The sequence below is a fragment of the Castor canadensis genome, chromosome 15, assembly GCF_047511655.1.
Source record: "Castor canadensis chromosome 15, mCasCan1.hap1v2, whole genome shotgun sequence".
NCBI lineage: Eukaryota > Metazoa > Chordata > Mammalia > Rodentia > Castoridae > Castor > Castor canadensis.
This window is the reverse complement of record NC_133400.1, coordinates 61,512,297-61,540,225: the sequence shown is the minus strand read 5'-3', so window position 1 is coordinate 61,540,225 and position 27,929 is coordinate 61,512,297. Positions and strand designations below refer to the sequence as shown.

Here is a 27,929-nt window from a genome sequence, read left to right as displayed (position 1 = left end):
TGTCTATCTTATCAGCTGATCCTGAATTAGTGAGACTTCATTAAACTCATTTCTGTAACTTGCTAATGAACACAAGCTTGACCCTTTGCCCTCTGCTCAAATGCTGCAAAGGAAGAGGAGGTTCCCAAGGGGTGGGGCTTTCCTCCTCTCTCGGCTCTTTGAGAGCAGTTCTTTCTGCCTCTAAGCAGAGTTATTCTTCTGCTGTTGACATTTTCCCCCACTTCTCTTCCCCCCTGTCTCTTCCTTTCCCAGCTGCCTTTCTCTGTGGATACATTCTATTTTATCACTGCCTTTGCTAGGTTTTCATTCATATTATCTGCACCCTCCTCTGGTCAAGACTGCTTTAAAACTTTGCAAGGAAAAGGTTTTGCTTTTAATCATTTCTAGCAACTGAAGGAGATGGTTAACATTTATGCTCCACACTAATTCTATGAGTCTCTAAAAAACACCATGAAGTTTCACTTACTTCTAAATAAGGTATGTAGAGAACCCCCTTGTGAAATAAGAGAATTGCTGGATAGTTTGTTTAGAAATATGGATTTATTAGTCATAGTATTATAACATCATAATTTGAAATGAGTAGTCTTTGATAATGTGGCTTTATTAGTCATAGTACTATAACATTATAATCTGATGCAAGTGGATAGTCTTTGATAAAACCAGGTAAGATGTACAAAGGTTGTAATTATAAATAGATACGCATTTCAAACGCATAGTACAAGTGTCCTTGTACTAGAAATATAAATTTATACCAGAAAAATAAATTACTGGACCCAAGATTGAAAGCCTGCGAGAATCCCTTTCCATGAAATTGAAGGTGGATGAGGAATGGAATTTAGTGGTATAGGTTCTGTAAATCCAAGAGAAAAACTGAAGGGGAGAGTGATGTCAAAAACATGATTGGGCTAGGTGCCGGTGACTCACATTGTAATCCTAACTATTCAGGAAGCAGAGATCAGGAGGATCTTAGTTTGAAGCCAGCCCAGGCAAGTGGTTTGTAGGACCCTATTGAAAAAACTCAACACAAAAAGGGCTGGTGAAGTGGCTCAAGATGTAGGCCCTGAGTTCAAAGCCCCCAGTACCATAAAACAACAACAACAAAAACATGATTGGTCAGCTCTAGGGGGTTGGAGGAGTCTCTGAGGCTGGATCTAGAATCTTATTTTCTTTCCCTGTAGGCATTTCCTAGGGCTGTCTCCTAAGGATGACATACCTTACCATCCTGACCTCAGCTCTAGGCTCAGCTAGGGTAATATTAGCAAGGAAGGTTGGAGACACTGGCACCTACCCTGAGATGCTGCATTCAGCTGGTCTTACTCCTATGTACATGTGGTGATATAGAGGAATCTAGGATTAATTCCCAGGGTTGGTTCCCAGGTGTCCTTCCTCCCTCAGGATCCCTTTTCTGCACCTGGAATTTTCACCAGAGTCCAGCTGGGAGAGTGGGGAGCAGGATGGTGAAAGTATTGATTTAGAAATATGTGTCCAGCAGTAGGTGGCAGGAAAAATAAATCTGAGTGGGAGGGACAGGAGACCAGTGGCAAGGGGATGGCACTGACAGAGATTCACTACCACACATCACAGTTATCCCCTGCCTCCCCTCCCCAACACAGGTTGATGGGGGGGTCCTAATTTGCTCATTCTATTTGTTCAAATTCATACACCATCAGTGTCACTTTCATCTTTCCCATGGGCCAGGAAGCTTGGTAGTTACTCTTCTGTTTGGTATTTTGAGTTAAGAATTTTAGGCCATGGAAAATGAAGATGGTCAGCAGTTGTCCCAACTTTACTAGGGACAAGTACTTCATTTTAGAGTGACATCTAAATGACATTGACATCAGAAATGCCATGCATGAGCCAGAAAGCTTCGAAAGAATCACCCACGTCTCCCTGGTCTCCCTGGTTGTTTTAGATTTTTCACTCTGAGTGTGATTCTCTCCAGCCATTTTTCAGACTTAAAAACCTTTGTTAAAGATTGCGGTTGTGGGGCTTAGTTCCTTAACGATCTCACACAACTGATTAAACACAGACACACAGACACACATACCCTTAACTGGTTAAAGAGTTCTTCTAAGTGGTAATTAGGAGTTAAATGATTTTTCATTGCAAGAATTTGATGTACTTTGCAGTCAATTACAGTTAATTAAATTCCATTCCCATTACTTGGGTTTTGGGTATGGAGTGGCAAGAGGTTTGATCCTGGTTTCATTGGTGGAAAAGCTGAGAAATATTTTGCTGTGGGCCACACAGAAGGCAGCTGTGAGCTGGGACCATGCCCAGGCTTCTATCTTTATTACCCGTTGCCTGGTTATCCTGTCCCACTGTCAAGAAATTAAGGACCCAGGGGGCTTATAGACCTTGCTGTCGTAACTTACCATCTCTGTTGTTTGGCTTTCATTGAGTAAGAGACTAAACAGGGAGCCCTCCTTATAAAGCGATTCAGTATTCATTTTTTGAAAGGCAATATTAGGCTCTTTTGCTCAGTTTTTTTCTTTTAGAGATTGAGAAGAATTGTGATAATTCACAGCTATTCTTGTTAAAAAAAAAAAAAAAGAATCTTTTGAAAATGGAAACCAACAGTCCCTGTTTTATGTACCCACATCAACTCCAGTAGTTAGAGAGGAAAACTAGTTCTACTTTCCAGAGAAACATTCTTTAAGTTTATACACATGTCACTACATTGATGTGGGTTAACGTTTAAAAAAATAAAGTCTCAGTGATGACAGGAGTAGCAGACTTTTAAAAAAAATTACCTGTTAGGGATCATATTTAAATTGTATCATCTAACAAAATTTCCACTCTGTAGAGCATACATTGGTGTTTTCAGGAATATTGCAGTGTAGGAAGTGTGAATGCATTTTAAGTATTTGGCTTAGTTGAAATGTGTGTTAATTTGCCTGTTTATATTGCCCACAAAAGAAGAATGCATGAGCTGTTGTTTTTATGCCAAAGGAAACAAGTGAGAGAGGCCCCACATCTCCCAGGGGGAATCCCTACCTTACAATTAAGTCATATCTCTGTGAATTTCAAACTCAGTCTCCTTGCTTCTTATAAAGTATGGGAACAAGTCAGGATAATTAGATGAGCTTGGTCACTCAATCCCAATGACTTGTACCGTTTATACTGCTAGTAGCTACAATTATATGGTCACATCAACTTAATCACTGAAAAATGTCACATTAAAAATCTTGGGCCAGATGTGGTAGTGTGCACATTTGAAACCCTAACTACTCAGGGTTGGGGATGTAGCTCAGTGTTAAAATGTGTGCTTAGTATGCCTAAGGCCTTGGGCTTGATCTTCAGCATCAAAACCAAAAAAAAAAAAAAAAAAAAATCTCAGCACATGATAAAAGCTTTAGCACACAAGGGAGGGGTGAGGATAGGTATGACACCTAAAAAATTAGCTAGCATTTGTTGCCCTTAACGCAGAGAAACTAAAGCAGGTACCTTAAAAGCAATAGGAAAAGGGGACCAGGAACTAGAGAAAAGGTGAGATCAAAAAGAATTAACTTAGAAGGTAACACACACGCACAGGAAATTAATGTGAGTCAACTCCCTGTATAGCTATCCTTATCTCAACCAGCAAAAACCCTTGTTCCTTCCTATTATGGCTTATACTCTCTCTACAACAAAATTAGAAATAAGAGCAAAATAGTTTCTGCTGGGTATTGAGGGGGTGGGGGGAGAGGGAGGGGGTGGAGTGGGTGGTAAGGGAGGGGGTGGGGACAGGGGGGAGAAATGACCCAAGCCTTCTATGCACATATGAATAATAAAATAAAAAAAAAAAGAAGCGTTAAGCAAATGCTGAAAGAAAAAAAAAAATCTCAAAGGAGGTCCTTGGAGCTCTAAGTGTTTCACAAATTCATTCATTTTTCATCTGCTCCTGAGCACTCAAGCCACCATGAGCTAGCCCAGCTAGAGTGTAATTACATAATACACATGCCCTCGAGTTACTCATAAGATTTTTGATTGGAAGGAATTTAGATATCTATGGCAGTTTTGTGTAATAATCTGAAAATGTAATAGCTCTTTTGATGGAATTTGTTTTCTGATGTATTTACAGGGAGATATTTAGTTCTCATTCCTCAAAGTATGCTTTTCCCAAAAAATTTATTTGAGAAAGTTAAGCAGATTGGAGGAGAGTAGCACTGGTTAGTTCACAGTTTATGAAATGTGCAGAGCTGCCATGCATCTTGTTTTAATGACACATACTCATGTGTGTTACAGAAGTTTTTAGCTAGAGAGTGTCTGAGGAGTGAAAGTAAGAGGCAGCAGACTTGGCACTGCTCAGCTCTTATTTTACACCTGAATATTGATCTATTGTAATCGGTATTAGAAGTTGCATATTTGTCACAAAAATATGAAACTGCACATCCCTTTCTGGTCCATTACCATTTGAGATTCCTGCTGGCAAGGGCTGTGGTTCCTTTCCCAGCTTTGCTCTCTTGATGGGTGTGGCTGGCAGGCTGTGGCCTGCCGTTTCTGTGACAGACAGGGCAGAGCAGAAGCACACATTGGTCATCTATTCCCTCTTTGATTTAAGCTCTTAAAAAATTATATGCTCATTTCAAGCCAGACAAAAAGAGAAAGAGTGCAGGCCTTTTTCCAGATTCTCCTGTTTATATACATAGATGTGTAATTTCTATAAATAAATGAAGTCAGACTTTCTCACTCTGTGCCTTTTTGTATTTAACATTTAGGCATTGATGATCATTCATATTCACCACAGTCCTTTCAGTTACCACATAGTATTTCATTAGAGGCATGTAGCATTAATTTATGTAACAATTCCCTTATTGATAACTTTTTAGGTTGTTTTAAATCAATTTTTGTTACTATAACCAATACAACAGCAAATATTTTTATGTTTTGTTCGGATGCATACACTATTTCTGTAGGACAGATTCTTAAAATGCAGCTTGAGGATGAGTATATTGAGTATAGAGAATATAAATTAAAATTTTTGATAGCCCTAATGGGGAGGACTTCAATGGGTATAAAGTTTCATTCATGGGAGATGAATAAATTCTAGAGATCTACTTATAGGATAGAGCCTACAGTTAACAATATATATTGTGCACTTAAATAATCTAAGAGAGTTTCTTATCACAAAAAAAGGAGAGGACACAGGCTCTTATACATTCCAGTGGATTCACCTGGATTGTGGCGATGATTGCAAGGGTGTTTGTCTATGTCTAAACTCATCAAATTGTACATACTCAATATGTGGAGTTTTTATACATTAATTATGCATAAATAAAGCTGCTTTTTAAAGGAAGGATATATATGCACTAATGTTTGAGAAGCCTTGCCTTAAAATGTTTTCATTTAAAGGGAATAAAGAGTAATAAACCAAATAGCTCCTTACAGAAAGCAAATGTCAGTTACCATCTACAGGTAATACATCAATGTCTTTCAACATTGGGCATACAGTGAAATCAGCCAGTGCTCATCAGAAGAAAAATAAGCAAAAGAGACCCTCATGCCCAGGTATCATTTTTAGAAGTTTTGATTGGATTAGGCTGGAATGAAGTTTAGACACTGAGAGTCTTTTAAAATCTTCCCAAGATATTAAAATCATCTGGGATTAAAACCTGCTATAAACTCATAAATTTTCAGTCTTTTTTATTTATTTTGGCCAATTTTATTGGAAAAAAATGTATCCTGTTTGAATTTTCATCTTATAAGTCAGATAACCATTGTGTTGTGTTCTTTGTCCATTTTTCTGGGTGGCTGTACTTGTAGTCTTTATTTTTATTTTATTTTCTGGCCATACCTGGGATCAAATCCAAGGCTTTGTGCAAGCTAGGTAAGCACACTCTACCACTTGAGCCACGCTGCAGCTATATTCTTAATAATGCAATTTAATTCTTTGTTATATAATTGCAGACACTTTTTCTCAGTTTGTCACATCTTCTTGCCTACTATTGTATACATTGATAAGTACCAACTGTTTTCCTCAAGTCTTAGGCTTTTGTGTCTTGAGAGCTAGGAAAGTTTTTCTGAAGCCATTCCAAAAGGCCAAAAATATTTTCTATTTCCTTCCGGTACTTTTATAGCTTTAAAAAGAAGTTGAGATTCTTAGTCCATTTGGAATTCACCTTAGGCTTAGTGTACTTTTTCCCTAGATGAGGACACATTACTGGCATATGCACAGTAATAAAATAAACTGTGCATATTTTATTTTATAAATATATAAAATATATTTATAAATATAAATATATATTTATATATATAAATATTTACCTCCACTGAGCTTAGTGCCACCATTGTCACACCCTGCAGTCCCACACGTGGGAGTTTGTTTCTGGATCTTTCTCCATTGCTCTTGGATATTCCTGGGCCAGTTCTATACTGTTTTGCTTAATAGTTGATAAACCAGACAGTAGTCTTAAAAATTTTAACCAACTTTAAAAAATATTTTCCATTCCAGATTGTCTTTAAAGTGAGTTGAGAATCAAGTTGAAAACAAAAACTAAAAAACTATTGGAATTTTGATTGGTTTACATAAATTTTTAAATTACTTTTAGATAAATTGCAATATGTTACCTTACTCAGAAACATGGTGTGATCATTCATTTATTTAGTCTTTTATGGACTTCACTAAAATATCACAGCTTTTTCTGACACACATTTAAAACATTTCTTGTGAGATTTAGGTATTTTGTTATTATTTTGCTAATACTGGAATTGGAACTTTGAAATTTTTAAATTTTATTTTATGATTTTGTTCTGATGTTTGTGTATATATGTGGTAGTAGAGTTTGAACTCAGGGCTTCATGCTTGTGAGGCAGGTACTCTATCACTTGAGCCTCCTGCTCGAAGTGGAAATTTTTTCAAATCTACTGTTTCAATTTCCTGCCCTTAGGGTATAGAGAGTTATTCATTTAAATGTTACCTTGTATAGAGCTATTTTACTCTGAACTGTCTTATTATCATAATTATTCAATCATTCTGGATCTTTTTAGGAAGGCAATTAATTTGCTACAAATTTTTGCTTATTACAATCATTAGAGCATTCCAAAAAATTGTCAATTTCTGTAACTGTTCCAGGACTGTTTAAAAAGAAAATGTATAGAATATTTGCATTGATTCATTGCTGATTAAGTAAGCTCATATATATGTATATCTTTAAGGATATACATAATTAAAATTTTAAATTTAAATATGTATATGTTTCCTTTTGGGAAACAGTATTTTCTTTTTCTTTGGGGTTCTGTTGAGTCTTAGGTTTATGAGTGCTGAGTCATAAGTATAAAATAGGTTTGCAAATAAACAGAAGCAAAGCAATGCATTTTACTACTTTGACTCACATGGTTATATGCCACTCACTGGAGCACCTTTTACCATTTCTGATCCTGGGAGAAGAGGATTGCTCTAAGCCAACTCTGCTGGGCACCGAGCCCTCTGTTATTAATGGACAGTGACTGGCAGGGGTTCACTTTTCTTGCTCTGTGAGTGGCATGTTTGTAGGAACCCAGGCGAAGAGCATCCGAGCCAGTTGGATGGCTGTGTGATGGCTCTGTGGCTTCATCAGCTCTCATCACTGCTTCTTGATTGCATACAGTGGTGGATGGGACAAAAGTGGCCTTTGGGTGCCAGCCATCTCTCTGGCCACCTCCCTGTCTCTCTGTAGTCATATGGGGCTCTGCCAATGGGTTCCACTGAGGACCCTGCAGGTGTGTTGCCTGCCAGAATTTCATGTACTAGCTTTTAGTATACTTTTCTGAACGAAGAAAAAAAAAGAAAGAAAAAATTAACAAGCTTTCATTTCAAAAGTGCCTTTATGGTACCTTGTGAGTCACCTCGGCCTCCTACTTCAAGACATCCTCTTTCCTCTGGGTCTTAGGCTTCCAGCTAGGAACCTCTGTAGCTAGAGTGATCTTTTTAAAGTGTCATTGGCTCCTGCTAGCCAATCTTGAAATAAATATTAAAATCTTCAGCCCATGTTTTGGACCCAGTGGCTGTAGTTTCTCAGCTCATCTTGTACCACTATCGCACATAGGCTCTGGCCACACTGGCTGCACTGAGCTCTTAATCAGGGAATAGTCCATATCACCACAGGGCTTTTGCACATGCTGTCTGCTCTGATCTTCCCTCCTCTCCTACCAGAGAAAGCCCAGAACTCAGCTCACACTGCCTTTCCCCAGGGATGATGGCCTAGATTAGGTCATAGTTCTCAACTCTGTGGTTCCCAAGACCCTCTCCCAGGTAGTGCTTTTCAGAATAAAAGTTTTCATTTATTTGGGTGGGCTTAAAAAATTAAATATTTCTCCACTAAAGTATAAGCTCTGGGAAGACCATATCTGTTTTGTTTAGTGTCTTTAGTTCTTGTCATTGTGCTTGGCAAACAGTAAGCGTGCAACACATTTGCTGAATGAAGGGACGCAAAAGTGACATGATGCTGCTTGAATACATCGTTCATCTCAGCTTAACAAAAGTTTATTTCTTCCCTCTTGGCAACCTCTAGGTAGCAGGTAGTGTTACACTTCTTTATTTCAAAGATTCTATTGAAAGTAACAAATTGTTATTCAGAGAAATATCCTTAAATTCATCTTGCCTTTCAAAAAGAAATTTTAAGAAAAATGAGAGGAGACAGCAACGTTCATTCATTGTCTGCATGTTGGAAACTGACTGTGATGAGGAGCAAAACGCCTCCTGCTTATAGAACGAATGTGAGCGGCAGAGACGACGGGGCTGGAGATGTCTGAGGAGGAGCAGAGGCCGGACGACAACTAGCAAAAGAATTGCATTAATTTCAGAAATGGAAAAGTTTATTGGAAACATTTTTCAAAACCCTTCAGGAGCTAGTAAAATAATATTTTACTTTGTTTTCTCCAGCTCTTAAAACCTCACAAATGCAAATGCGTGACAAAAATGCAAAAATAAGTATTGGCAACTAATTATATTCTCAGGGGAGATTTAATTGAAAAAGGAGCGTATTTGAGCTGCTTCTCCTCACTTAGATGTTTATAGCGTCTGGACAAAGTAGGGCGAACATTCGGAATCCTTTGACATAGCTGGTATTTAAAGAATAGCAGTTGGCTAACATTTGTGGCTCTGTATGTTGAATATTTTGGCTCCCTCCTTCTGGTATTCATTCTGAAAGATTTATAATCCTTTTGGGAATGTGGTCAGTGACAAGAGTAGAAGTAAATCCTGAAATGTGGAAAAACTAACTTTTCCTAATATAAAACTGTTCTAAAAAAAATCCCTCAGGCCTATGAATATGTTTCCAGATTTTCAGAAAAAGCTGATTTACAGAAATTTTTTTTCTACAAGATCAACTTCATGATAAATATAAATTGTCAGTCTTTTGATTTCAAAATTGGCCTAGATGTAAATAATTCAGAAAAATAGCAGCTACTACCTGTGGATGTCTGCTACAATAAAATGACTTAAAAATGTTTGTCACTAATTATAGTATAAATAATGAAATAAACTTCAAAAGTAGAAATAGTCGAGAAGAGAAAAATTAAGGTGACTTGCAAAAGGATACCAAGACCACACTGAGTAGTGCATGAGTAGACAATTGCGACCGAAGAAAGTGTTATAAAGCAAGGACAGCAGTGAAGAAAGTCCCTGGTTTACACAACTTGAGTGTGTGCACAGCAAGTTCTTCATCCCTGAAGAAGTCCTGGGATGGGAGGAGGCTGGGGTTTGCCTAGTCCCCTGCGTCTTCCTGTACTTCCTACTCATGCTGAGCTCTGAATCCTCTACTTGAAGTCCTCCCTCTAGCTGAAGCTCTTGGGTGGAATTTTCAAACTTTTCATACAGGAACCCAGCTCTGTTCCTTCTGAATCCCCAGAGAACTTTTTGGTTCCTTTAAACCATTTAAACTTAAAAAACAAAATTGTTGAAGGAATTGTTTTTCTTCTTTTTGTTTTCGAGTGTTATTTCATTTCCTTTAATTAATTATGGCTAACGTGTATATTCTTCTGTATAGTTTATGGGACATCTGCCTTTTGTTTTTCTAAAAGGAGAAGGAAAAAGTGCTAACATGTGGGAGTCTTGTACCCCCAAATAAGCGACTTAAATAACCTGACAGTAATAGTGGAGAATTTGTTTTTTTATATTTTGAAACCAACTGTAGGAAAATGGTGATGGTAACATTTCTCTTGACAGCGAGGAGAAAGATACACAAAAAGCTATAAAACAATTTATTCTAAATAATAAAGTTAAGGCTCTGTCATTCTAAACTGAATCTTGAGCAGGGTAACCTGGATCACCCTTCCACAGGAGGATTAGTGTGAAAAATGACCATTGTTGGTGACATCACCACAGATAACTGTGCATAGCATTTCAAGAAAAGTCAAAAGAATTTTCTTAAAAGGAGTAAGAGAGAAGGCTGAATGCCAAAACTCTCCCTCTTCACTTTTTGATGCATACCTTCTAATCCCTTTTCAGTTTCTTGTGCTAAAAGTAATGGATTCACAAAGATTTGCATATGTGCATGTGTGATATGAAGGAGGAAGGCAGCCACTTATATGTAATTCTCATCTTCTGTGCTAAACCCATTATATATTATCTATTACATAAAAATAATTTTAATATATTAAAATATTCATATAAGGTAATGTATATTTTAACATATAAATACATAATGCTTATATAGTACCTACTGTCTAGATATTTCAGTCCATTTTATGATGCTGTAATGGAACACCAAGACTGAGTAACTTGAGAAGACAAACTTGCTATACATTAAGGTACATAATGTAGATTTTATTTGAATTGTGTATATGAATTAGATATTGTGACTAGTTGATTTTTTTCATTGTGTTAGAGGTATTTCGCAGAACAAGGTCATTTGGTACTTCAATATTATAGGCAATTTAGTTCAAGGGACCATTTCTTCCCATCTGTGTTGTACTTTATTGTGTGAAATGTGTTTTTTTGTGATTCTTAAAGCTGTTGGTGAGATGGGATGAGTGCATTTGTTTCTGTTGCAAAGATTTCTTTTGCCTTATAAAAAGGAAGGAAGGAAGGAGGGAAGGAAGGAAAAGACATTTATCAGTGAGATGTGGTGACACATACCTGTAATCCCAGCAGTCAAAAGGTTGAAGTCAGCCTAGGCTACATAGTGAGATTTCAAAATTAAAAAAAAAGAGAAAGAAAAGACATTGATCTCTTACAGTTCTGGAGCTAGAAAGCCCAGTGTCAATATCAAGGTGCTGGCACCTGGTGACAGCCTTCTTACTATATTGTAACCTAACAGAGGACATCACACAGAGAGGATGCTCATTAAAGACCCACTCCTGTGATATCTGCCTACTCCATGATAATGGCATTAATCCATTTGTGAAGGCAGAGTCCCTATCACCTAATCAGCTCTTGAAGGTCCCATCTCTTAAGACTATGGCAATGACAATCAGATTTCAATATAAGTTCAGAAGGGGACATCTAAGCCATGGCACTATGTAATTATATATATGTGTGTGTGTGTGTGTGTAATATATATATACATGTGACATATATATGTGTGTGTATGTATACACACACACACATATATTTATATAATACATAAAACAGATAATGACAACCCAAAATGATTAATGATGAGGAAAAACATAATTTGAAGGTATCTGCCTTTAACAAAGAGATTTGGGGTCAATGGTGCTGTTTTGAAGCAGGAACCAAAGGCTGTCTTTTATTAACACCTTTTACAAAATTACTTTATTCTTAGATCCAGCAGAAATACTGCTTCTGTGTCATATGCCCGACCACGCAGCACCGTAGCTGTGAATGTCACATGCACACTGCCACGTCCTCCAGAAGAGCACTGACCAGGGAATACTGCTTGAGAAATCCTGCAGTGAATTCTGCTTTTAATCTCCTGGCAGATCTGGCTCACTGATCAATCTTCATTTCTCAGGTTTTCCATAGCAGAGTCAACCCTTTACTATTCGGCTCAAAATCTTTAAATAATGAGCCATCCTTACTCTTTAACCACCAATGTCCTTGTTTTTTATTTTTTTATTGTTGTGCTGTGTGAGGGTACCTTGTGTTATTTACAAAAGTTCTTACAATGTATCAAATATATCATTCTTGAATTTACCCCCTCCACTGCTCTTCTTTATTCCCCCCATTCCTGGAATGGTTTCAACAGATATTATTTTTGCATTTACATACATGTGTTTTTGCACTGTATTCACCCTCTTACCACCCTTCGCCACCACCTCCCGCCTCCCACTGGTACCAACCCCACCCCTGGACAGGACCTGTTCCGCCCTCCTGTTCTCTGATTTCGTAGAAGAAAGAAAAAAAAAAATTAAAAATGACATTTTTGCTTGTTTGAGATAAAGGTAGCTACACAGAGAGTTTCCTTGTGATCTTTCCCTATATATATGTATTTTAACCCCAATTGGTACATCTCTATTTTTCTTCTTTCTACCTTAGTCCCTTTCTTACAGTGGTTTCAGCTGGTTTAAGAATTCTGTATTTATTCTTATATAGAGAGTATATCAACCATATTCATCTTTTTAGTTTCCTTCTTTTACCCTGCCCCCTCATGTGACCTCCCCTTCCTTCGTGTGACTAGTTTTTCATAATATTGCTTATATTTGTTTTAGGTCTATATTCCTTTGAAGCTGGCTAACTTCACTTAAGATGATGTTCTCTAGTTCCATCCATTTACCTGCAAATGACAAAATTTCATTTTTCTTTGTGGCTGAATAAAATTCCATTGTGTACATACCACATTTTCTTAATCTATTTGTCAATAGTGGCGCATCTTGACTATTTCCATAGCTTAGCTATTGTGAATAGTGCTGCAGTAAACATGGGTGTGCAGGTGCCTTTGCTTTAACTTGACTCATATTCCTTTGGGTATGTCTCTAGGAGTGGTATTGCTAGATCACATGGCAGTTCTAATTTTAGTTTGTTGAGGAGCCTCCATACATATTTTTTTCCGTAAGGTTGTACTAATTTACATTCCCACCAGAAGTGTATGAGTGTTTCTTTTCCCCAGCATCCTTGCCAACATTTGTCATTTTTTGTTCTTTTTTTTTTTTTTGTGGTACTGGGGCTTGAACTCAGGGCCTACACCTTGAGTCACTCCACCAGCCCTTTTTTGTGAAGGGTATTTTCAAGATAGGGTCTTGCAAACTATTTGTTAGGGCTGGCTTCAAACCACGATCCTCCTGATCTCTGCCTCCTGAGTAGCTAGGATTACAGAGGTGAGCCATTGGCACTGTTTGTGTCTTGATAGTAGCCATTGTAACAGGAGGAGGTGGAATCTTAATGTGTTTTTTTTTTTTTTTTCTGTCAGGCTTGGTTGACCTACCGTTTTTTTTTATTTTTCATATGTGCATACAAGGCTTGGGTCATTTCTCCCCCCTGCCCCCACCCCCTCCCTTACCACCCACTCCGCCCCCTCCCTCTCCCCCACCCCCTCAATACCCAGCAGAAACTATTTTGCCCTTATATCTAATTTTGTTGAAGAGAGAATATAAGCAATAATAGGAGGGAACAATGGTTTTTGCTGGTTGAGATAAGGATAGCTATACAGGGAGTTGACTCACATTAATTTCCTGTGCGTGTGTGTTACCTTCTAGGTTAATTCTTTTTGATCTAACCTTTTCTCTAGTTCCTGGTCCCCTTTTCCTATTGGTCTCAGTTGCTTTTAAGGTATCTGCTTTAGTTTCTCTGCATTAAGGGCAACAAATGCTAGCTAATTTTTTAGGTGTCTTACCTATCCTCACCCCTCCCTTGTGTGCTCTCACTCTTAATTTGGTTTTGATTTGCATTTCCTTTATAGTCAGGGATAGCGAGAATTTTTTTCTTGTGTTTTTTAGCCACTTGGATTTCTTCCTTTGAAGAAGCTCTGTTCATTTCATTTGCCCATTTCTTCATCAGGTCATTGATTTTTTGGGGAGTTTAGTTTTTTGAGCTCCCTGCATATTCTGGTTATCAGTCCCTTGTCTGATGTATAGCTGGCAAAGATTTTCTCCCATTCTGTGGACAGCTTCTTTAATTTAGAAATCATTTCTATTGTTGTGCAGAAACTTTTTTACTTCATGTAGTCCCATTTGTCAATCCTTTCTCTCAGTTGCTGAGCCATTTGAATTCTTCTGAGGAAGTCTTTGCCCATGCCTATTGCTTCCAGGGTATTCCCTGCTCTTTCCTGCTCTAGCTTCAAAGCTTCAGGTCTTATATTAAGGTCCTTAATCCTTGTACAGGGGGAAAGACATGGGTCTATTTTCAGTTTTCTGCATGCAGATATCCTGTTTTACCAGCAACATTTGTTGAAGAGGTGTCTTTTCTCCATTGTACATTTTTGGCATCTTTGTCAAAAATTAGGTGGACGTAGCTGCATGAATTCATATCTGGGTCTTCTATTCTGTTCCACAGTCTTCATACCTGTTTTTGTGCCAGTATCATGCTGTTTTAGTTGCTATGGCTCTGTAGTATAGTTTGAAGTCATGTATTGTAATACATCTAGCGATGCTTTTTTTGCTTAGTATTGCCTTGGTTATTCGCTGTCTTTTGTGCTTCCAAATGAACTTTAGGGTTGATTTTTTATTCTCTGTGATGAATGTCATTGGAATGTTGATGAGAATTGTGTTGAACATGTAAATTGCTTTAATAGTATAGATATTTTCGCTATGTGGATTTTCTCAATCCATTAGTATGGGAGATCTTTCCGTCTTCTGTAGTTTTCTTTGATTTCTTTCTTCATGGTTTGTAGTTCTCCTTGTACAGATCTTTCACGTCCTTTGTTAAGTTTATTCTTAGATATTTGACTTTTTTGAGGCTACTGTAAATGAAATTGTTTTCCTATATTCTTTCTCAATTTGTTCGTTGTTGTATAGAAAGGCTACAGATTTTTATAAATTGATTTTGTATCCTGCTACTTTGCTGAATCTGTTTATGGTGCCTAGGAGTTTTTTGGTGGAGTTTTTCAGGTCTTTTAGATATAAAATCATGTCATCTGCAAATAGGGATCGTTTGACTTCTTCCTTACCTTTGTATTCTTTTTCTTTCTTCTTCATGTCTTACTGCTCTGGCTAGGAAAAACAAGACTATGTTGAACAGGATTAGAGAGATTGGACACCCTTGTCTTGTTCCTGAGGTTAGAGGAAATGGTTTCAGTTTTTCCCTATTTGGTATGATGCTGGCTATAGGTTTGTCATATATAGCCTTTTTTATGTTGAGGTACATTCCTTCTATTCCTAGTTTCATCAGAGCTTCTATCATTAAAGGATGTTGAATTTTATCAAAACCTTTTTCTGCATCTATAGAGATAATCAAATGGTTTTTGTCTTTGCTTATGTTAATATGCTGTATTACATTTCTAGATTTGCTGTGGACGTTAGATCAAGGGCAAACACAACAAGGGGATTGGACTTTGAGCACATGATAAAAGTGAGAGCACACAAGGGAGGGGTGAGGATAGGTAAGACACCTAAAAAATTAGCTAGCATTTGTTGCCCTCAATGCAGAGAAACTAAAGCAGATACCTTAAAAGCAACTGAGGCCAATAGGAAAAGGGGACCAGGAACTAGAGAAAATCAATGGAAATCAATGTGAGTCAATGCCCTGTATAGCTATCCTTATCTCAACCAACAAAAACACTTGTTCCTTCCTATTATTGTTTATACTCTCTCTTCAACAAAATTAGAGATAAGGGCAAAATACTTTCTGCTGGGTATTGAGGGGGTGGGGGGGAGAGGGAGGGGGTGGAGTGGGTGGTAAGGGAGGGGGTGGGGGCAGGGGGGAGAAATGATCCAAGCCTTGTATGGACATATGAATAATAAAACAATAAAAATAAATAAATAAACATTTCTAGATTTGCATATGTTGAAACATCCCTGCATCCCTGGGTCATGGTGTATGAACTTTTTGATATGCTATTAAATTTGGTTTGCCATCATTTTATTGAGGATTTTTGTGTATATGTTCATTAAAGAGATTATCCTGCAATTCTCTTTTTTTGTTGTGGCTTTTTCTGGTTTGGAGATGAGTGTAATGCTGGCTTCATAGGATGAGTTTCACAGTGTTCCTTCCCTTTCTGTTTCATGGAAAAGTTTAAGTACTGTTGGTATTAGTTCTTCTTGAAAAGTCTGGTAGAATTCAGTGGAGAATCTGTCTGGTCCTGGACTTTTCTTTTTTGGGAGACTTTTATTGCTGCTTCAATTTCATTGTGTGTTATAGATCTGTGTAGTTGATTAATATCCTCTTGGTTCAATTTTAGATGGTCATATGTATCTAGAAAATTTATCCATTCCTTCTAGATTTTCCAGTTTATTTGCATATAGGTTTTCAAAATAATCTCTGATGATCCCTTGGATTTCCCTGGTGTTTGTTATCTCTCCCTTTTGTTTCTAATTTTATTAATTTGTGTTTTTTCCCTCCTTATTTTAGTCAGAACTGCCAGGGGCTTGTCAATCTTGTTTATTTTTCAAATAATCAGTTTTTTTAGTTTCATTGATTCTTTGTATTATTTTTTTGTCTCTATTTCATTGATTTTGGCCCTTATTTTTATGATTTCTCTCCTGCTTGTTTTGGGTTTAGCTTGTTCTTGTTTTTCTAGAAGTTTGAGATGTAGCATTAGGTCAATTCTTTGAGATTTTTCTGTGATTTTAATATATGCAATTCATGACTAGAAACTTTCCGCTTAGGACTGCCCTTGCTGTGCCCCATAAGTTCTGATAAATTGTGTTTTCATTTTCCTTAAATTCCTGGAATTTTTATTTCCTCCTTTATTTCTTCTGTGGCCTGCTGACCATTGAGTAATGTGTTGTTCAGCCTCCAACTGTTGGGGTATTTTCTGCTCCTTCTTTTGTTGTTGAGTTCTAGTTTTATTGCATTGTGGTCAGAGAATATGCAGGAGATTATTTTAATTTTCTTACATTTCTTGAGCCTTGTTTTGTGAGCTAAGATATGGTCTATTTTGGAGAAAGTTCCATGGGCTGTTAAGGAGAATGTATATTGTGCTATTGCAGGATAGAATTTTCTGTAGACATCTGTCAGGTCCATTAGATCTATGGTATCATTCAATTCTAGAATTTCTTTGTTGGTTTTTTTGTCTGGATGACCTATCTATTGGTGATAGAAGAGTATTAAAGTCTCCCACTACCACTGTGTTGGGGTCTATCTGTGTTTTTAAGTCCATTAGTTGGATGCACTGACACGGGGTACATATAAGTTAACAATTGTTACTTCCTCTTGATATTGCTCCTTTTATTAGAATAAACTTCATTGTCTCTTCTGACTAATTTAAGTTTGAAGTCCACTTTATCTGACATAAGCATTGCACTCTTGCCTGTTTTCGGGGGTCATTAGCTTGGTAAATCTTCCTCCACCCTTTCACCCTAAGACAGTGTTTGTTTCTTTCAATAAGGTGGGTTTCTTGTAAACATACTAGGAAACTTAGCAATTTGAAGATTGCAAGGATTTTAGTAGTCACATGCCAATAAACAAAGACAAGGCCAAATGCATCTATTTTTCAATATCATAGTCTGTAAGAGTAATTTTGAGACATGGATTGCCTTGCACAACACACTGTTCAAGAACTGAGGGACCATCTGTTTCCTCAGCATACAGTTTCCATTCCTCAACCATTCTCAAGGCATGCCCCTTGACTCTCTTTAATATATTAACATCACCTAATGTTCTAGCTGTTTAAAGGAGACAGACCACCTGTAAATGTTGACTTTTAATTGGAATGACGTTTTATGATGCTCTGTACAGCTTTTCCATGCTTCAGCTTGACACGATTCATTTAACAAATTATAGCCCCACTCAGAGAACTTAAAAAAAAATTTAATGTGCTGTGTATGGAAAGACACGTTTCCTAGTTCAAGGAATCATGACCATCTAGTGCATTTCTGTGAGAACACAGTTTTCTGTAATGTTCTGTGGCATTGCATCTCCTCAGGGTGGAAACCAGACTGCGACAGTGATTGCCTTGTGTTCAATGAGGGATTTCAACTTGGCTCAAGAGACCTGTCAGCTGGCTATCAGAGATGTTGGAGGCCTGGAAATTTTAATAAATTTACTTGATACAGATGAGGTCAAATGTAAGGTGAGTGGCTTTGTCACAGTGGCTGAGTAGTCTTGGGTCCGCCTACTCGTGGCTGTCCTGGAAGCTCTGGCTGTCTGCCGTGCTTTCCTGTCTGTTCCATTTCTCAGGCTGTAATGGTCATCCTGCCTCTTCTGTTAGCTGTGTTTTCTGTTCTCTCTTCTTTTCTTCTTTCTCTTGCTCTTTTTCATTAGCTCCTTGAGCTTCTGGAATGGTGTCTGTTTACAAAAATGTAGGAAAATATGGAAGATGTGTATTACTCCTGGGGATGGAAACTATTTCTTAAAAATCTTAATTGGAGCTAAAAAGCTTCTGTTCATCAAAAGAAATGGTCTCTAAACTGAAGAGAACACCCACAGAATGGGAGAATTTATCTGCCAACTATACATCAGACAAAGGACTGATAACCAGAATATATAGGGAACTTAAAAAACTAAATTCTCCCAAAACTAATGAACCAATAAAGAAATGGGCAAGTGAACTAAACAGAACTTTCTCAAAAGAAGAAATTCAAATGGCCAAAAAACACATGAAAAAATGCTCACCATCTCTAGCAATAAAGGAAATGCAAATTAAAACCACACTAAGATTCCACCTCACCCCTGTTAGAATAGCCATCAGCAGGAACACCACCAACAACAGGTGTTGGTGAGGATGCGGGGAAAAAGGAACCCTCTTACACTGTTGGTAGGAATGTAGACTAGTACAACCACTCTGGAAAAAAATTTGGAGGCTACTTAAAAAGCTAGACATCGATCTACCATTTGATCCAGCAATACCACTCTTGGGGATATACCCAAAAGACTGTGACACAGGTTACTCCAGAGGCACCTGCACACCCATGTTTATTGTGGCACTATTCACAATAGCCAAGTTATGGAAACAGCCAAGATGCCCCAGCACTGACGAATGGATTAAGAAAATGTTGTATCTATACACAATGGAATTTTATGCAGCCACGAAGAAGAACGAAATGTTATCATTCGCTGGTAAATGGATGGAATTGGAGAACATCATTCTGAGTGAGGTTAGCCTGGCCCAAAAGACCAAAAATCGTATGTTCTCCCTCATATGTGGACATTAGATCAAGGGCAAACACAACAATGGAATTAGACTTTGAGCACATGATAAAAGCAAGAGCACACAAGGGAGGGGTGAGGATAGGTAAGACACCTAAAAAACTAGCTAGCATTTGTTGCCCTTAATGCAGAGAAACTAAAGCAGATACCTTAAAAGAAACTGAGGCCAATAGGAAAAGGGGAACAGGTACTAGAGAAAAGGTGAGATCAAAAAGAATTAACCTAGAAGGTAACACCCACGCCCAGGAAATCAATGTGATTCAATGCCCTGTATAGCTATCCTTATCTCAACCAGCAAAAACCCTTGTCCCTTCCTGTTATTGCTTATACTCTCTCTACAACAAAATTAGAAATAAGGGCAAAATAGTTTCTGCTGGGTATTGGGGGAGGGAGAGGGAGGGGGCGGAGTGGGTGGTAAAGGAGGGGGTGGGGGCAGAGGGGAGAAATGAACCAAGGCTTGTATGCACATATGAATAATAAAAGAAAAAGGAAAAAAAAAACTTATTTGGAGAAGGACTTTAGGTAGACTTAGACTACCTAAAGACATAGCTCTGGGCATGCATTATGCACTCATTTATCTATACTTTTTTCCCATGTAGATTGGTTCATTAAAAATCCTGAAGGAAATTAGTCATAATCCTCAAATCAGACGTAATATTGTTGACCTTGGGGGCTTACCAATTATGGTTAATATCCTCGATTCTCCACACAAGAGTCTGAAGTGTTTGGCAGCTGAAACCATTGCAAATGTTGCCAAGTTCAAGAGAGCCCGGCGGGTGGTGAGACAACATGGGGGCATTACCAAACTGGTGAGTACTACTGATGTGGCCAATGGACACAGGCTGCCACCTGCATGGCCACTGCTTTCTGGCCTTCCCAGCTGATTTGGACATTCTGTAGTCATAAAGACATGCTCTAAGAGTCTTCTTCTTGTGGCCTATGCTTAAGAATTATTTTGTGTATTTACATTAGCAAGTGGCCTTAAAAGCATGCTCAACTTCACTTTCAAAGAAATAGAGAATTTAATTTTTGGTAGTTCTGGAGTTTGAACTCAGGGTTTTTGTGCTTGCAAGGCAGGCACTCTACCATTTAAGCCATATCTTGAGCCCTTTTTACTTTGTTTATTTGGAAATAGAGTTTCACTTTTTGCCTAGGCTGGCCTAGTCCCTGATCCCTCTATTTTGCATTTTTTGCCATTGCTGGGATGACAGACAAATATCAGTGAGCCCAGCTTTTGGTGATGGGGTCTTGTGAACTGTTTTGACCAGGCTGGCCTTGAATCGTGATCTTCCTGATCCATGCCTCCTGAAGATTACAGGCTTGAACCTCCATAGTGTGCCTGGCTTTTTTTCTTTTTTCTTTTTTTTGGCAGTACTGGAGTTTGAACTTAGAGCCTCATACTTGTTAGACAGGCCTTCCACTTGAATCACACCTTCAGCCCTAGAATATAATTGTCACCTATGGCATTGACAGGGACCTATTTGTATGTATGGGCAGAGATGGTAAGAGGCAGTGATTCCAGGTATATAGCTTGGTGGTAGAGTGATCGCCTACCATGCACAAATCCCTGGGTTCGATTGCCAGCACCACAGACGCACGCACACGCACACGCGCGCACACGCACACACACGCACGCACACACGCACACACACAAAAATCAAAAACAAAAACAAAAAAAAAGAAGAGGGAGGAAAGAAAAGGAGAGTGAAAGCACACAGGGAAGGACAGGGACAGGGAGAGAGAGACTTGCAGTGGGAAGCAGCTGGTGGCCCTGGCCTCTGACGTGGTGATTTCACTGTGAGAATGCTACCACTGTGCAAGTTTTATTGACCTCATTGTAAGTTAGGAAACTGGGAACTGAAAACAGCCTGGGTGTTGATAATACTCAATCATTTGAAGAGTTTTCACTACACCCATGAGAAAACATCTACAGTCAGCTATCAGTACTATGTTTTGGAAGAATCTTTAGTGGCAAGGACTGAAATATGTACTGTTTACCATTAAATAAAATTATAGCAGGATTAAAAATTGTTAATACTTATGATTCCAACTTTAAAAGAGCTGCCCACCAGTATAAAAAATACGTGCATAGAATTAGAAATATGTACCAGAAATACACAAAATTGTTTATAGGGGTTGTCTCTGAAATGATTACTGCATTTTGGGTAGAAAAATTTATTTTTCTACATTTGCCAATTTGTCACCTTCTGACTTTTTTTTTTTTTTTGGTAGTACTTGCTAGGTAAATGCTCTACTGCTTGAGCTACAATTCCAGTCCTTTTTGCTTTGGTTATTTTGGAGATAGATAGGGTCTCACTTTTTGCCCAGTCTGGCCTGGAACTTCTATAAAGATCCTTCTATTTTTACACTTCATCAATGGGATGACAGGTGCACACCCAACTTTTTCTGTTGAGATAGGGGCTCATGAACTTTTTGCCCAGGCTGCCTCGAACCACTCCTCCCAGTCTCAGCCTCCCATGTACCTAGAATTGCAGGCATAAGCCAATGGCATCTAGCTTGTCTTACTCTTATGAGAAAAAATAATTTCAATTAACTACCACCAAAAGAAAAAAAAATTCAGCATTCTTCTAACCACCTTTGCCATGTCAGCAAAGACCTTACAAAAGTAAATGCAATGTAGAAATATGTATTTGTTCTTCTTAGTAAGGTTTTGTTGCCCCTGTGTCTCTCACACAGCTTTTATCTTACTGTATTATCTCCACCTGTTTCCCTTCAGCACCTTAACACAAGGGCCATGGCTTATCTTAGTGTTATCTATAGCACTTAGCCCCATACCTTAAGCCTACAAAAGGTTAAGAAGCATCTATTGGGTGAATATGGACTTTAATACTTGTTTTGGGAGGTTTCTTTGGTGCTGGGAACCGAACTCAACCTCACGTGTGCTACTGTTCTAACACTGGGCTACAGCCAACCCTTAATGTGACTACGTACAATAAGAAGTGTGTCCAGAAATTTGCTAGAAAAGATTCATTGTTTTCACTTATCACCTGTAGGGCACTATGAAATATAATTGCTTGCTTCAAAAAATAAGGATTTAAGATGCATAGGTGGATGGAGAGATGGTTAGATATGTGATAAAACAAAGCAGAATGTTAATTATGGAGTCTAAGTGGTAGGTATGTAGATGTCTGCTGTACAACAGCTGCACAATTCTATCAGCTTTTTGCGTTTGAGAATTTTCATAACTACATGTTGGGAGAAATGTAATTATTACTATGATTATCATTATTTTGCTTAAATAATAAAATCATTTGGCAGACTGATATGGCTGTCCACTGAAGCTATTCCCATTAACTTATGTAAATGAATAAAGCAACATGAAACTGGAATATGTTTTTTGAGAGTCTTGCACATCAGATTTGGGAACAGTATTTGTATTTACCTAATCAAGATAATGGTATACACTTCAATATAATTTTAAATGATGGCTAAGTTAGGAACAGGAATGACCAATAACTAGATCAGGAATAGACTCTTGATTGCTGTGTTGAGAACACACCTAGGATAGCTCAAGTTTGGGGATCCATGGGACAGGAGGTAGGTGACACATCAGCAAAGCCCCCAACTAAAGCTGAAAGTGAGAGAGATGACTCCGTATAGAGGTCAACCAGTGGCTAGTTAAGGGCTTAGAGCAAGGGCACTGAAGTCTCAGCTAAAGCAAGCAGAATGACACTGGCCACAGCATCTGGAAGTCAGTTTCTTGAGGCTTACCCCAATAGATGATCTGGCAAAAGACAAAGGCTGAGTGTGCAGGGAAAGTGCATATAGTTGGGGAAATGAGGCAAGTTCCAATAAAGAGTGTGCACACATCAGGCTGTTAGTGACCTGTTTTTATGCTCTTCTTGTCCTTTCACATTTCAGTAATTTTCTGAGTGACACTGTTTGTCCTGGTACAGGACCATAGGATGGGAACAGAAATAAATGTATGTTCCTGACTACAGAGAGTTCAGAAACTATTGGTGGTGTGTGTGGGGACAGGAAAGATACAAACTAAAAGTATTGTTGTGGTGAGATTTAGGTTTGAATTAGTCACCACTGGAGTCAGTGGAGAAGCAAAAGAGGGAATGATCAATCAGTTCTACTAGGAGGAAGATCAGGAAAGCTTGAGAGGCTCTGTGTGGTGGTTCATGCGTATAATAACAGATAGTCAGTAGGCAGAAATAGGAGGACCATGGTCTGAAGCTGGCCAGGGAAAAAGCATAAGACCCTATGTGAAAAATAAGCTAAGCAAATCAAAAGGATTGTGGTCTTGACTCACTTGGTAGAACACTTGTCTAGCAAGCTGAGGCCCTGAGTTCAATCTTCAGTACTGCCAAAGGGAAAAGAAAAAGAGGGAAAGAAGGAAGGAAGGAGAAAGGTTGGCTGATAAGAGAAGATGTTGCTTGCTGAGTTGTGAAAGATAAGTATTTGCTGATGAGATCCACTAGGAAAAGAGGTTTCAGGAAAAAGGAGGCCATGGCTGGAAAACCATTGAGGGTGTGGAAGCTCCAAGTGCTTTAATGTGGCCAGACACAGGGTGGGATGGGCAAGTAGTGAGATGAAAGTAGAAGGAAGGTCATGGTGCCCATGCAGGACCTTAGCCAATGATTTAAGGTGAGATACGGAGTTTGGACTTTCCGGATACATCGAGAAAATAACTGTCCCAGACAGGAACTCTGGGGCTGTCTGCCCTGTGTTCAATCCCATTGTTTTATAATTTCTTTCCTCCATTGCTATCCCACTTGTAGTCAGTAGCTGGAATCCATGAGAATACTTGTAAAAGTAAGTAAAAGTAAAAGTAAGTAAAGCCCTTGCTTTTACTTCATCTTCCCTTAAGCCATAACAAATGGGACCACAGTTATATAGTTTACTAAAGCTAGTCCAACTACATCTCTTTCCCAGGAATTTGCAATTGGGATTGAGATTTTTCTCAGTCTGGGTCACTTTAAATTTTGGGTGAGGTTCATGACTATGTGAGCAGTGTCCATGCACAGGTGATGGCCTCTGTGTCCCTAGATTAAAGCAATGAGCCCACAAGAATGGCAGATATCTTCCTCTTGTGGTTCTAGTCACAGCTCTGGGGAGGCCTGAATTCGCTTCCTCCATGGGCAAACTGGTATATTACTGTATCCTTTTAGTAAACTGCCTTTTCTTTAAGGTCTTCAGTTACTTTAGTTGTTGCACAGACAAAAAGAGGACATTGGCAGTTGTGCAATTTAGTTTGATTGGTTTGGGTAGCACATGTGGAAGGCTGTGTCTCATGGTTTTAAGAGTATATAAACCATTCGGTCTCTGTAGGAAGTTCAAATGGTTTTAGGGACCCTAGTTTTCTGAGATACTAGGTCTGAGACTGTGGTTTACAGTATTGTTGTTGTTGTTGTTAGTGTTATTTGTGTGTTGAGCCAGGGTCTCATTCTCTAGGTCAGTCTAACCTTGTACCTGCAATCTTCCTGCCTCAGCCTCCTTAGTGCTGGGATTATAGGTGTGTGACATCAAACCCAGCTGAACAAAGTTATTACTGTAAATATTAGAGCCATACTAAGAAAACGGTGAGATTAAGTTTCTTTTGTGAAAGAAATAAAATATCTGCCAAGTCTGGAGGATGGTATTTTCAAGCATTTTGTTTGTTTTCACTGGCTGCTGTGTAGTATATAGTTATTTTTGAAGTATTTTTGGTTTTGATGGAAGTAAGCTTGGTAACAAGCTATTGTAGGATGTATAGCTATTGAAAGATGCATTAAGTTTTATTTTAAAGATGTCCATATATATTGTATACATCTGTTCTTATAGGTTGCTTTACTGGATTGCGCACAGATGTCAACAGAACCTGTTCTGTCAAGTCTGTATGAAACCAGAGATGTAGAAGTAGCTCGCTGTGGGGCTCTGGCACTGTGGAGCTGTAGTAAGAGTAACACAAATAAAGAAGCCATTCGTAAAGCTGGTGGCATCCCTTTGTTGGCTCAGTTGCTGAAGACTTCTCATGAAAACATGCTCATTCCAGTGGTGGGGACACTGCAAGAATGTGCATCAGAGGTAACCAAACTAATTCTGATTTTCTTTGTTTTCTTACCTTGACTTTCTTTAGTCAAGAAAATAATTTTTAAGATTATGATGACTATTAAGGATTTTTTTCAAAATGTCAGCTTTTTATTAGAAAAAGAAAATTGAATTGTATTTTCACTAAATCAGTACCTGTGTGATATAGATTTTTAAATGTTAACTAATTCTCTTATTCTTGTACAGATATGTTAAGCTGCAACTTGGTGCTGTTCACTTAGAAAATTTGTTCTTTATAATTATTAATAAATATAAATAGATACATTTATCCAGGCATTATTCACACATCAATATTTAAGTTTCTATTCATAGGAAAACTACCGAGCTGCAATCAAAGCAGAAAAGATCATTGAAAACCTCGTGAAGAACCTTAATAGTGAGAATGAGCAGCTTCAGGAGCACTGTGCCATGGCCATTTACCAGGTGGGAACAACTTCGCTCACAGCTGTTGGTTGCTATGTATATAGCACATGTTCTCCTCCGGGGAGGAGCCTCTGGAATACCAGGGATGTTCCTGTTTGTAGAGATCTGAGAGTCACTCTCTTGTGATAATGGTAGATAATGTATTTATATTTGTCAGAGAGAAACCTGCCTCAGTGTATCTAATTATTTACATTCCTATAAGATACATATGCGGTAGACCTTTGGTAGCCGTTGGTGTATGGTTCCTAGAAGACCACCATTGAGGAAAACCTTGCATGCCCAGGATGCACAGAGTTGAGCTCTGTACTGTGAACACTTGACTCATTTTCCCCATAATGCTGGCCAACTTCTGCTAAAGTCATGCTGCCTTTCAACACATCTTAACTTGTCACTTGATCACTTCAGTTGAGCACATGAACTTTTACCTTACTTTGGGAGCACCATTTGTTCCTTGGGAAGCAGATTTTCACAAAATTAAGGGCAGGGAAATACTCAGCAGATCATGCAATGATTTAAACACACTGGACAATCACTTGGGATTGACTGAGAGCTCCTCCACATCCACTGAGCTGTGTAATGCAAGTGTGGGGATTAAAATATTTTAATTTTTGAATTTTTTTGACTTTTTAATGTATACTATTAATTTTTTGCTGTGCTTGGTTTGAGCTGTGTGTAATAAATCTGCAAATAAGGCAGGCTTACTGTATTTCTTATTGTTTCCTAAAACAATTCACTTAGAATGAAATAGTCAAATAAGTACATGGTGACCCTCTATTGCTTTATGCATATTCTATTCAAAGACAGAAATCTTGGGATATTTTTCTCCTACCAGGACAATATGAATGAATGAATGAGAGAGAGAGTGTGTATGTTTCATCTTTTTATGAGCCTATTTATTTTAATCTCTACTAAGTTTTGTGGATTATAAGTTTCCTAGTATTTCAGAAAACATCAAAATGGCCAAGATGGAAAGATGCCCCGGTTACTGTGCACGCCAGTTTTTACCTTATCAGAGAAGACTTTCTAGAGTAATGCATTTAGAATGTGCAAAGTGAGAGAATTCACTAAAAACACAGAGTAAGAGGACAGACTCATTTCTTCTAGAGCTGCCATAACAAAGCACCACAGACTAGGTGGATTAAACTAAAAATCAGCAGTGTATCTCCTCACAGTCCTGGAGGCTGGAAGTCCACAATCAAGGTGTCAGCAGGGTTGGTTTCTTCTGAGGTCATTCTCCTTGGCTTGTTGTCTCCCTGTGTCTTCACATGATGTGCCCTGTGTTGTGTCCATAAGAGCAGCCATTGGATCAGGAGGTATCTCAATGATACCACTCAATCTTAATTTCTTCTTTGAAACCTTATCTCCAAATTCAGTCACATTCTGAGCTGCTTGGAGGCAGGACTTTGATATGAATTTTGAGAGGACATAGTTCAATCCATAGTAAGGATGTGTGTATGTGTGTGTGTGTATGAAAAATGAAAGGAATGAATCAATTCTAGATACAATACATATATACCTGGAAATGTCATAATGAAACTCTCTGTATAGGTATCTTATTTATTTTTAGTGTAAAATTAAAAACAATTTGTTATTGTTGTACTGGGAGTACATTCTGACATTTACAAAGGTTCTTGCAATATATCATAGTTAAACAAACAAAAGTCTTTTTTCCCTAAAAAACAGAAAAGAAGGTAAAGTACGTCTTGTCTGGGGGTTGGTACCAGTGTGAGGGTGGAGGGTGGATGTGATGGAAATCTTATGCACTCATGTATACAAATGGAAAATGAGACCTGTTGAAACTGTTCTAAGAATGGGAGGGATAAAGGAGAATTATGGAAGGGGTGAATTCAACTAAGATATGTTGTAAGCACTTTTGTATGGGTCACAATGTATCCCTAGTCCAATAAGAATATGATAATAAAAAAATTTTAAAGGATATATAGCCTTCACACACATACACAACACACACACATGCATGTATCTATGTATGTATACCGCATATAAGAAGTCGTGTTTAATTTTTAAAATTTTCCCCTGAACCAGAACTGAAAATCATATGTACAAGATAAACATGGCAGGTTTATCTCTGCTTCCTTCATGGATGACACGACATGCCTCTACATCACGAAGCATCAGAAAATAACCTTTTGCTATTATTAGATAATAACAAAAAATCTGTACTAAATTTGTCATGTGTCATCTCTATCAGCTGAAAAGAATGATCAGTTTGGAGTATATATACAGTAAATGTTTATTTCAAAGATGACACAAACACAGATACACATGTTTGAATAGACTGCTCTTGGGCTAGAAACTCTACTGAGAAAATTCTTCATCTCTGGAT

General features: G+C 38.1%; 1 protein-coding gene across 2 annotated transcripts in view; it reads left to right on the top strand.

The window, feature by feature from the left end:
* The window catches only part of Odad2 (outer dynein arm docking complex subunit 2), a 183,008-nt gene that overhangs the window by 44,906 nt on the left and 110,173 nt on the right, over positions 1–27,929 (top strand). For both annotated transcript variants that reach the window (XM_074056313.1, XM_074056312.1), the window contains exons 12-15: positions 17,883–18,029; positions 19,705–19,914; positions 24,896–25,138; positions 25,475–25,585. In XM_074056313.1, the coding sequence (XP_073912414.1) occupies positions 17,883–18,029; positions 19,705–19,914; positions 24,896–25,138; positions 25,475–25,585 (711 nt within the window). The remainder of the gene's footprint in view (positions 1–17,882; positions 18,030–19,704; positions 19,915–24,895; positions 25,139–25,474; positions 25,586–27,929) is intronic.